The sequence below is a fragment of the Mus caroli genome, chromosome 11 (genome assembly GCF_900094665.2).
Source record: "Mus caroli chromosome 11, CAROLI_EIJ_v1.1, whole genome shotgun sequence".
Taxonomy (NCBI): domain Eukaryota; kingdom Metazoa; phylum Chordata; class Mammalia; order Rodentia; family Muridae; genus Mus; species Mus caroli.
In genome coordinates, this window is record NC_034580.1 from 45,276,521 (window position 1) to 45,288,106 (window position 11,586).

An 11,586-nucleotide genomic window follows, 5' to 3' on the forward strand; every position below is an offset into this window, starting at 1 on the left:
AATAGTCCTGACACAGCCAATGATGGCTTTGTACGGCTTAGAGGACTCCCTTTTGGATGTAGCAAGGAAGAAATTGTTCAGTTCTTCTCAGGTATGTAGTCCTGTTTGTTGCTGAGCAGTGAGGTATGGCAGCTTCTGGCGACATGAATTAGTATTAGTAGACCTTTAAAAAGTTGAATAGTCTAGGTACTTAAAGTAGGCTGTTGAATATATGTTGTTGAATTCACGTTTTCTTCCTGGAGACCTTCAAATAACTTAAGCCCATCTTAAAGGTGGAAATTAGAAGTATTTCCAAAGTGTTAACTTTGCCTATATTTAGTATTGTAGTTCAGAGTAGACCTTTGAGGATTCTACTCAGCCATCTTAACTTCCTCATATTGCTGTTTAGCAAAGTACTTCAAGTTAAAGGTAAGCTCTTTTAACATTAGATTAGTGTGAGTTTAGATTGTTACAGTTTATGGTGTTATAAGATAACTTATTTTCCGTCATGGGACCAGAAATATTTTAGCTAGTGTAATTCTCTGTATGAAAAATTGTTATGAAAGGAACTTGGCTTAGGTAGCCTATTAGAAGTCAAAAAAGTAAATTGTAGTAAGTGTAGGTTGAATGCTTGTAGTCTCAATATGAAAGCAGTATAGAAGTTTTTGAAGTTTTTCTGGGCCTAAAGTATTTGAATGTTTTTATGTTGAAGAGCTGATAGGATTTGCATGCTTAGCAGAATGTTAAATCTTGTATATTTTAAGTACTATTAATACTCTTGATGACATAGACAGAATTAATCAGAAATCTTAATAGTTTTTAGCATAGTATGTATTAGAACTTTGACTATAGAACTTTATATATGTATCAATTTGTAATATTTTATAGTTTGAAATCAAGTCTGTTTTGTTTTATCTAAATTGGTGAGAATTGAATGCTATCTGTCAACGTTAAATATGAACATAATTTCATATCTTCTAGGAAAGTGCTTTAAGGCCTTTTTGTAAGCTTGGGAATGTATCCACGGGAAGGATTTTTCATAGACGGAATTTCCAGAAGTGAATCATACTACTGTTAGAACATAAGAGTGCATGATTGCTTTGTAGATAGTTATTGTTGAAAGTTTAGTTTGTATGTTTGTCAATTATGATTTTTAAAATGTTTTCAATTTTTACATAAACTGTTTAAATGTGTAATTTTAAAATTGAAGTTCCAATAACTTAAAAAGAATTGAAATATATGAGGTTAAAAGGTTTCTTATTTTACTTAAACTGTTATTTTAATGCTTAAAAAATTTTAAAGTTCTTGTATAATTCTATTAAGTTGCATAGATTAAAATGTTTTTAATTGTTGAATTCTTAATGCACCCTCTGGAGTATAACATTTTTTTTTCTTTACTGTATATACTTTGCCTTGGGTGTGTTAAGAATTGAGTTATACTCTGTATAGTGGAACTTCTTATTATTGCAATGCATATTTTAAGAGTACTTGTTGAAAGCATACCATTCACCTAAAGTTAAAATTCTGGTTTATTTAAAGCTATAAGAAGAATCATTTCTGGGCTTGTGATGTTAATATTGCCCCCCTACTGGGGTTATTTGTCCTTGGGTTGAAGGGTTGGAAATCGTGCCAAATGGGATAACATTGCCGGTGGACTTCCAGGGGAGGAGTACGGGGGAGGCCTTCGTGCAGTTTGCTTCACAGGAAATAGCTGAAAAGGCTCTAAAGAAACACAAGGAAAGAATAGGGCACAGGTGGGGATGGATGGTTGGTTGGATATGTCACTTTTCTTATGGTAAACAATTAAATCCATATTCTCTCTGCTTAGAAAGAGGAAATTACCCATTTCCTATTCCCAGTTAATTGATAATCTGCTATAACTTCTAAATTTTCCCAGTTAATGTATTTCATTCAAATTAAACTTTAGGCTTTAAAATTATCCCTAGTTTATTGGGCTGTCTTTACAATTTTGTAGGACTCTTAGTTTATTAACCCCAGTCAATAGAGTTGAGAGACTATGGCTTTAAAAAATTACTACAAACCTGTCTTTAGCTGTAATAACACCCACATAGGAAATTAATATTACCATAAGAAAATGTGATACTTTCTGATCTTGTTTTTAAAGTTGAAATGCAACAAACTTTTTCTTGCTGTATAAATATTCTGCATATGTATTAATAAGCATAGCTTTCAAGAAATTGTCACAAAGGGTTTTATTCTCTTTGCTTGTGACTATTTTTCATTGAAGCATGCGCTTTTTTACCTATGCTGATTCCTACTAAAAGCATAGGCTGGGTACTGGCGAAAAGAAGTGTGTAGTGTGGGCTAGACTGTTGGTGGAGGCTGGCTTTTTAGCCCACTTGCTACACATACTGCCAAAGGAGTTGAAATATGAAAGTTGAGTGGAATTATTCCCTCCTAAACCATTTACTTAATACTCCTCTCTGCCTCTAAGGCTGGGCTCTGCCTCAGAGGAGTTTGTTTTCTTTTTTTCTATAAAGTTTAAATAGTCTTTTGAGTGAATTTTCTGGTCATTGCCTATACAAATGTAAGAAATCTGGCTTTAAATATTAGTCAGTTTCATGGCTATGACTAAATTGTTTTTCTTGTATAACAAAGTAATTGTATGACATGAACTAATGTTTTCTCTCCCCTCCCCATTCCCCTTCCTTTTGGACAATGCTTTAGGTATATTGAAATATTTAAGAGCAGTCGAGCTGAAGTTAGAACTCATTATGATCCACCACGAAAACTTATGGCCATGCAGCGGCCAGGTCCCTATGACAGACCTGGGGCTGGCAGAGGGTATAACAGCATTGGCAGAGGAGCTGGTTTTGAGAGGATGAGGCGTGGTGCTTATGGTGGAGGTGTGTATATGCTGAACCAGCTTCCTTTGTGTGTGTGTGTGTGTGTGTGTGTGTGTCTGACTAATTGTACTTTTTTTCTTTCAGGCTATGGAGGCTATGATGATTATAATGGCTATAATGATGGCTATGGATTTGGTTCAGATAGATTTGGAAGAGGTAAGGTAAGAATTGAATTTCTCAATTGAAGGATATTTACACATTTGTCCATCTAGACCTCAATTATTGTTTTTCAGGAATGTCTGACCACAGATATGGGGATGGTGGCTCTACTTTCCAGAGTACAACCGGACACTGTGTACACATGCGGGGATTACCATACAGAGCTACTGAGAATGACATTTATAATGTAAGTGTTCAACTAAATTTACTTGGGATAATTCAGTACAGTAGTAAAAATATGGGGTGATCATTATACATTTTGATTGTTAAAAAGTTGTCTAATTTTAAATAACTTGTATTTTAGTTTTTTTCACCACTCAACCCTGTGAGAGTACATATTGAGATTGGACCTGATGGCAGAGTAACTGGTGAAGCAGATGTTGAGTTTGCAACCCATGAAGATGCAGTTGCAGCTATGTCAAAAGATAAAGCAAATATGCGTAAGTGTGATTAAAGTATTTGTAAGCTGGGCGTGGTGTCGCACGCCTTTAATCCCAGCACTCGGGAGGCAGAGGCAGGCGGATTTCCCAGTTCGAGGCCAGCCTGGTCTACAAAGTGAGTGCCAGGACAGCCAGGGCTACACAGAGAAACCCTGTCTAAAAAAAGTATTTGTAACCTCAGGCAGTTGAGTGACAAGTATTTAGAATAGATTAGTAAGGGGATATATAGGAAAGATTTGATCTCTAGTGGTAGTGGGGTGGCTTGGTTGTACTGAAGGAAGCTTATGTTTTTTTTTTTTTTTTTAAACCTATTGGGATTTGTGATAAAGATATAATCTTGAAGTTTTGCCCTTAGTTGATATGATAGTTCAAAGATAAGTGTTTTAAAAGCTAGTTCTTAACTAACATGGGAATTTTCTTTTTGCCAAAAACATTTGTGATTCACAAATTACTTTTAAATTGCTTGTTTTTTGTTTACAAACTAACAGTTTCAAACTTTTTTTTCTCATTTCAGAACACAGATATGTAGAACTCTTCTTGAATTCTACAGCAGGAGCAAGCGGTGGTGCTTACGGTAGCCAAATGCTAGGAGGCATGGGTTTGTGTAAATATCACTTTAGTGTCTTTTTTTTAAGCTAACCTTGTATGCCTTTTCTCTCATTTCAGAACACAGATATGTAGAACTCTTCTTGAATTCTACAGCAGGAGCAAGCGGTGGTGCTTATGGTAGCCAAATGATGGGAGGCATGGGCTTGTGTAAATATCGTTAGTTTTTTTAAAAACCAAAACATTTATATCTGTATAAGTAGATAATAAGTTAAGTTTTAATATATATTTAATTAGCATAAGAGTTTGTTAGAATAATAATAACATAAGTTACAATAATAAGTTAGGAAACAAATTTAGGCAGAGATAGATTCTTAATTTGAAGAAATTTTGTAGTTAATGTATTAGTTACTAAAATCTTGAAGTAACATAAAGCTGCTTAGGTAGATTACTCAACGTAGATGTAAGTACTTCTGTTTGGGGGAGGGTTCTATTGAAAATTACATTATCTGTCTATAAAGTTTAAGTCTAAAATACTTAGTAAAAATATAGAGGATTAAAATTTAATTAGTTGGGCATAATTAATTAGGTATTAACTGATAGCCTGTATAATGACATATCTAAATATATATTGAGCTAAGGAGGAACCTTATTAAACTAAAGTTTCATAAGATGGTCACAAAATACTTCTATTTAGGAAATCATGTGTATTTAGTCCTTAACCCTTTGGTTTATAAAACATTTGACTAGCTCATATGATTAATATAAAGGTTAATCTGGTTATAGATAATTGGAGTCTTATAGATAGTAGGCAGAAGGAGACAGTAATGTAAGAACAAGACTGGAAAATTGTAGACATAGAATTACAAGCCCGGTACCACCAGGTACCACATTGGATAAGGAACAAAGCTCTAATGTTCTCTTAACTTAACAGCAAACCAGTCCAGTTACGGTGGCCCAGCCAGCCAGCAGCTGAGTGGTGGTTATGGAGGTGGCTACGGTGGCCAGAGCAGCATGAGCGGATATGGTGAGTGATTTTTCTCATATACTTGGAGTAGATTTCTTTAGTTGGGGGTGATAATAAAAGGCTCCTTTTAAGAGTGGGGTATTTTTAAATGTTTTTTATTATAATTCTTAATAACTTAATTTGCAGAAATAGTCATTGGGGAGGAAGAGCATATGTTCTAATCATTGCAATTTTGGAACAGAAAATATCTGTTAACTAAAACATTGATTTGCTTTTCTGTTGTAGCATTAAATTAATTTTTTGACAGGGTGATTCTTAAATATTTAGAATGGTGGTTGGGTTCAGGGATATTTTACTAGTTTGTTAAGCTAGGGATGGTGTTTTTTGTTGTTGTTTTTTTTTTTTTTTTTCAATTGGTCTAAAGAATGGTGATTTTGGTATTATAGTCTTACCCTACAAAATCCTTTTGCAGACCAAGTTTTACAGGAAAACTCCAGTGATTTTCAATCAAACATTGCATAGGTAAATATTTTCTCAAAAAATATAATTTAAATTCCCAATAGCAAAGACTGATAATGTTGTGATAACACTTTCTATAGCAGTCAGTGACTGACTTTAACTCCATGGAGGCTGCCATTTTGGGCACAGTTAGTTGCCTATAGTCCAACTTTTTTGTCCTTTAACTTTTGCTTACCATGAATAGACAAAGCAAAAGACTTCCCCTGTGCTCCCTATTCATACACATCATTCAATGGACACATAGTACATGTTTATGGTACAACTTTTAAAAATGCTTTGTGTACCTTTAGAAACAAAGTAATTTTGCAATTTTTGAAAAACACTAGTTTTCCTTTAAACTTAAATTTCCACGTTGATCCTGAAGAATCCACTTAATGGTAGCACAAGAGTCTGGCAAGTTGGTACTGCAGAGAAAAGGGTTTAATTGAGATTTGTTTGGAGTCGGGATTCCCTTTCCCAGACAGCATCTCACCACTTGGACAGCAGCCATTTGCACTCGTATACTTTTTAAATTTTTTCTTGGAATGCTATTTTATTTTACTGATTATTTAACATCATTCCTAACTTGTCAAATGGATCTCTTTACAGGTAGCCAAGGAGCAGTGAGCAGCAGCTACTACAGTAATGGAAGCCGAGCATCTATGGGCGTGAATGGAATGGGAGGGATGTCTAGCATGTCTAGTATGAGTGGTGGATGGGGAATGTAATTGATTTTGATCACTGACTCTTGGTCAAAAAGAAATTTTTTTAAAAACCCCTCAGTTTAACAGATTTTGCAATCCATCCACCCTTGTGGTTTTATGCCTGCTCTTAAGTGAACATTGGCATCGCTCAAAGAAGGTTCAATGTTGAACATAGCAGTCACCTAGGATGATAGAGCAAAGTTGAGTGAACTGTAACTGTTAAACTTAATTCCTAGCTTTTCTCTAGTTACTGTAGGATGTACGTAAGCAGTAAGTGTATTTAGGTTAAAGCAGTTGAATTATGTTAAATGTTGCTCTTATACATACATTGAACACTGTTGATGCATGTTGAAAAAACATGCTTTTTTTGTAAAACTATAGGAGCTGCGTCTACAATTAAAAAGTGAAACATTTGGCATGTTTGTTAATTCTAAATTCATTTGATAACCTGTAAGGCACGTGAGTTTAAAGCTTTTTTTTTTTTTTTTTTAAGTTAATGGAGAAGTTTTGAAAGGTAATACCATTATTTTTTAGGATTTTTGGTCTTAGTGTTTGTATGAAATTCTGAGGCCTTGATTTAAGTCTTTCATTGTATTGTGATTTCTTTTTAGGTGTATTGCGCTAAGTGAACCTTGTCAAATAAATCTTCCTTTTAAAAGCTGCACTCTTGTCTGTCTGTGCTTTAGTGTCCCGTGAACTTGATGTTTCTGCCAGGTCCACCTTTCTTGCTAGGACAGGCTGGCTAGGCTAGCTAAGGATGCTGTTCAGATGTCTTCAGACTTCAGTGGGGCCCTTGCAGAAGGGTTGTTTTGGTCTGGCTGCTCATCTGAATGGTCTATAACATACTCTACATGTGCATGAAGCTTACAAGTGCCAACATTCAACACTGGCTCCAGCATGGGTGAAACATGTGCCAGAGCAAAGGTGCAAGGCAGCTATATCTGTGATGTTTATAGTTTTCTTAACAGGCTGGGGTTTTTCTTGATGGCTCCCACATGTACCCTATGTCTTAAACCAGCTTCCTGAGTGCAAGTTAAATGTGTGTTGTGTATGCTGCCATCTATTGTTTCCCTTGTCCCCAGGACCTTAACACCTAGCCATGGGTTCTACATCCTTAGCCCTCCCACTTTTGGAATTTGCAAGTTTTGTGCTGAAAGCCACATCCACTTGGAAATATGCAATTACTCTCCAACCACCTGAGTTGGAACACGAGGAGAAAAGTTGTGTGGGTGGTGCAGGAGGGGCATATTTCCAGGCCAGCCTCTTCCGAGTTCAAGCATAGCCAGAGAAACCCTGTCATTCCCCATTCCTCTGTCCCCGCAGTCTGTGTAGCTCTAGCTTGTAGAGGCAGAACCAATTCCTGCAGATGTCCTCTGACCTCCATTTGCTAGATGGTATACCCACATTCACAAAATCTTAAATTCAGTGCTGGGCTTAGTGCCACATGCCTTTAATCCAAGCACTAGTAAGGCAGAGCAGAGGCAGGCAAGCTCTGACTAAAGAAATGCTGTGGTCTCTGCACATAATGTAATAAGCTTGTCTGTTTAGCTACAATCTGCATTTCAGCTTGAGCAGCATGACTGCAGAGCACCTGTGCCTTTGCTCAGGCTGGAAGTTATGAACGAGCTAAATCAAGACACTGAAGCTTTTGGAAGAGTTGATTGAAAGAGCTCTTGGAAGTATAAAATTCTTCCTTGACCAGGCAGCTAAATACTGGTGACTTGGATCCATTGTGAAAAAGTAATATGTTAACTTGGTGTGGAGTTGAAGCTGAGGAAAGGATAAGAGAGAAGAAATTGGAATGGCATGTATGTGCTAGGTGTTGGTGGGACTTGATGTTTTTACTGAAGGATCTGTAGCATGGAAATGGGTGGTGTTACCCTGCTTCCTTTTTTTTGTGCACAGATGAAAATGTGACACAAGTTAATGACTAAAGTTCCCAGCAAGCTGGAGGTTATTTGCAGTATGTGAACTTTGTGGGAAAATTGGGTCTTATTTGAGGTTAGAAAATGGGCTCAGGTAGAAAAGGAGTGGACTCCTTTTGCGATTTTTTACTGTGTTTTCTCACTGGGTTTAACTAAGCATGGGAGCTATTCAGATGTGATTTTAAAGCCTGATGTAGTCTTTGCTATATATAGGACTTGGGGTAAAAGGGGGTTGGGGAAGAGGCAGGGGCCTAATTATATCCTGTTTCTCATCTGCAAAACATGGAAAATCTTTCAGAAAGTAAAGCACCAGTACCGGTACTGGCTGAAATGGGAGGCAGGAGATACAGGCTTGGATTGGTTGGGCCAAGTCTGGACAATAAACAGGTCAGGGAATTGGTAAACAGTGAAGGTGTTATTTGTGAACAAGGGATTAGGTATAGAAGGGCCGCAAAGTACAAGGTCTGGAAGACAGATGGACGGACTGCCATGTGTGGCTAGATGTTACAGTATTTATTCTAACCTTCAGAGTCAGGCCAGCAAGATGGCTCATTGAGTAAAGGTGGTTTACTGCAAAACCTAATGACCTGAGTTTGATCCCCACATGGTGGGGAGAACATCTAGTAACCACATCTGACATGCACCCTGGCACCTTTTTCCCAAATAGGCCTGAGAACATTGGCCTTGTGAGGGATATGTGAACTTGCACTGGGTGGGACCATAGGAAGATGGACAGTCTACATGGCCACAGATGTGTGTGCTAGCACTGCAAGTCTCCTGAAGCTACATGGTCCTGATGAATAACTCAACTTTGCCATGGTGTAGAAGTACTTATACAGCTAGTTTTCAGTAAATTATTGAGATAACCCAACATCTATAAAATAGGCTTTGTATGTTTGACATGGTGGCACGTGTTTGTAATTCCAGTACTTGGGAGGCAGAGGCAAGAGGATAAGTTCAAGCCAATTCTTGGCTAAATTTGAATTTTGAAACAGACCAGGCTATTTGAGACTTTGTCTTAAAACGAAAAGATGTTAATGGTTTGCTTTTTTTATTATTTATTTTATTATTTTTTGTTTGTTTGTTTTTTTGAGACAGGGTTTCTCTGTGTAGCCCTGCCTGTCCTGGAACTCTGTAGACCAGGCTGGCTTTGAACTCAGAAATTGCCTGTCTCTGCCTCCCAAGTGCTAGGATTAAAGGCATGCACCACCACTGCCCTGCCCGAGGTCTGCTTTTTTTGCAGGCTCAGGGTTTTGAGTACTTTCAAGGCAGGCTAAGAGAGACTGTACTGTGGTCATTATTGGCTCATTTCTACTTGACTGCAACGTGGATGTAACCCCACTTTGAGTCAGGCATCTGTGTAAATAACTCACTTGGATTTTGGTGACAGGCTTTGGTTCACCTGGGTAGAGCAACCTGAGTCCAAGCAACACTGAGCTGAAGAGCTCAGACCCAGCAGGCCCTCCTCCCCAGGCCTTGCTGAGCCCTCCACAAGCAAGCTGGAGGCCAGCACTTTGTCTGTACAAGAGTGAAAAATAAAGGATTTTATTGCAGGGCTGACGGTAGGTGTTGGCAGGGGTATGATGGCAAATGCTGGATGCCGAAGCAGACAAGGCACACCGACAGACCCACAAGGTTCAAAGCACAGCAGAAATCAAGGTTTCTGTGGGACGTGGGTAGGAAAGAGAAAGGATTCTGTACTAGTGCAACTGCTGCACAACAGGTTAATCCTTTGAAAAGTGAAAGTGACAGTAGCAAAATTATGAAGTTGCACCTGTACCAAAGCCAGGATTTAACCGAGGACACAGAAGTGTCTGTCTAGAGGATCTGGCTCCATAGAAACCATGGAAAAGTGCTCAGCTGCCACTTGGCATTCTCTTCCGAGGCTGACAGCCTGGTGAAGGTTTCATTCTTTCCTTTGATTCTCTTGGGTCCCTACAGGTTTCTGGAGATCCCAAGTTTGGCACTGTACCTGAGGCTTTCCTCCACTCTGGGGATGGAGGTCAACAGGTTAAGGTCCCTGCTGGTGGGTGGGACTGATGGCTTCAGGAGGCAGTGGAGGAGCAGCGCTGCAGTAGCAGGGTATGACAGCTGTCACACACGCGCACTGGCTTAGGGTAGGAGGGCAGGGCCAGCTCGTTGCTAGAGCAGGTGTTGCAGAAAATGTGGCCACAGTTTCGGCAGTGGTGCTAGAAGACAGGACAATGGCAGTTAAGACTACTGGGAGGTGGGACTCCACACCTACCATGCTTTGAAAATCGTGGCTTCTATAAATGGCTATGTCATAGACTCATGTCATAGACAACCTCTTCTGATTAGGTGGTTAGCCTAAGTCAGTCAAACAATTGGTCCTGCTGCATACAGAGGGCTGCCAGTGGTGTATACAGCAGTTCTACACAGAAAGCTCACTGCCCCACCCATGCCAGTCATTAGAGACCCCCGGGCAAGGGCCTCTAGCAGACTCACGGGCAGAGCTATAGTGAAAAGCCAGGCTTTTCCAGGGAACCCAGGAGCGACTCCTACATACCTTCCTCCGGGAAATGGAGAAGTCCTTCTCACACTGCTTACAATGTGTTGCCTCGTCATCTTTCAACCATGTGTGGCCCTGAGGAAGAAAGAACACCTAAGAACTCCACCTCATGTCTATGTCTGTCCCTAGTTGGTTGTATCTACTTTTTCATGACTGCCAAATTTCCTTTCCAGGCCTGGCTGCTTTCCAAGACAATAAAGTCCACTCTCATACATGCTGCAGGTGGGATTCACAGATCCATAACGTGTCTGCTCTCAGCAGCCTGGCCTCCACCAAGGCACGATTCACCCAAGACACTTCCCTGTCCTGTTTGTTTTGAGACAATTTCTCTGTGCAACCCTGGCTGTCCTGAAATTCACTCTACAGACCGGGCTGGCTTTGAACTCAGAGAACCGACTGTCTCTGGCTCCCAAGTGCTGGGATTAAAAGTGTGGGCCACCATTACCTGGCTCCCCTGTTTTCTTAAGTTACCTGTAGCTGAGGTCACCACAGTCAAACTCTGATGCCTTCAACCCCGTGTCTGGCCCAAGGCATGATCCCATGACTAGCTACATTGGCAGGAGGGAAGGCTAACCAGATCTGAGCTAAGCTCAAACAAGTGACATGGACCTGTGCATAAAGGTGACATGCAGGGGAGGGATGCTTTTAGTCCAGGGAAGCTCTGCACACCCAGCCCTAGCTCCTCAATGGCCTTGGGAAACAGCTTAGCTACTTTACAGAAATAAAAATGGAGTCTCTGGAAGAGGATGTCTTGCAAGTTTTTAACCGGGAAAAACTGATCTGAAATGTATTCTCCCTTAAGAATTCTGTAGGTTAGCCGGGCGTGGTGGCGCACGCATTTAATCCCAGCACTCGGGAGGCAGAGACAGGCGGATTTCTGAGTTCGAGGCCAGCCTGCTCTACAAAGTGAGTTCCAGGACAGCCAAGGCTACACAGAGAAACCCTGTCTCGAAAAACCAAAAAAAAAAAAA

The 11,586-nt window shown here is 39.6% G+C and overlaps 2 protein-coding genes across 3 annotated transcripts in view; one reads left to right on the forward strand and one right to left on the reverse strand.

The window, feature by feature from the left end:
- Hnrnph1 (heterogeneous nuclear ribonucleoprotein H1) overlaps nucleotides 1-6,824 on the forward strand; it is a 9,028-nt gene extending 2,204 nt beyond the window's left edge. The window contains exons 4-13 of the mRNA XM_029483537.1: nucleotides 6-91; nucleotides 1,595-1,733; nucleotides 2,668-2,846; nucleotides 2,931-3,002; nucleotides 3,059-3,192; nucleotides 3,310-3,445; nucleotides 3,960-4,019; nucleotides 4,112-4,201; nucleotides 4,926-5,018; nucleotides 6,066-6,824. Coding sequence (XP_029339397.1) covers nucleotides 6-91; nucleotides 1,595-1,733; nucleotides 2,668-2,846; nucleotides 2,931-3,002; nucleotides 3,059-3,192; nucleotides 3,310-3,445; nucleotides 3,960-4,019; nucleotides 4,112-4,201; nucleotides 4,926-5,018; nucleotides 6,066-6,184 — 1,108 coding nt within the window. The 3' untranslated portion in view covers nucleotides 6,185-6,824. The remainder of the gene's footprint in view (nucleotides 1-5; nucleotides 92-1,594; nucleotides 1,734-2,667; nucleotides 2,847-2,930; nucleotides 3,003-3,058; nucleotides 3,193-3,309; nucleotides 3,446-3,959; nucleotides 4,020-4,111; nucleotides 4,202-4,925; nucleotides 5,019-6,065) is intronic.
- A 2,774-nt stretch (nucleotides 6,825-9,598) lies between these two features.
- Rufy1 (RUN and FYVE domain containing 1) overlaps nucleotides 9,599-11,586 on the reverse strand; it is a 42,027-nt gene continuing 40,039 nt past the window's right edge. For both annotated transcript variants that reach the window (XM_021175693.2, XM_021175692.2), the window contains exons 17-18: nucleotides 10,613-10,690; nucleotides 9,599-10,274 (exon numbers count right to left, since the gene is read on the reverse strand). In XM_021175693.2, coding sequence (XP_021031352.1) covers nucleotides 10,131-10,274; nucleotides 10,613-10,690 — 222 coding nt within the window. In that variant the 3' untranslated portion in view covers nucleotides 9,599-10,130. The remainder of the gene's footprint in view (nucleotides 10,275-10,612; nucleotides 10,691-11,586) is intronic.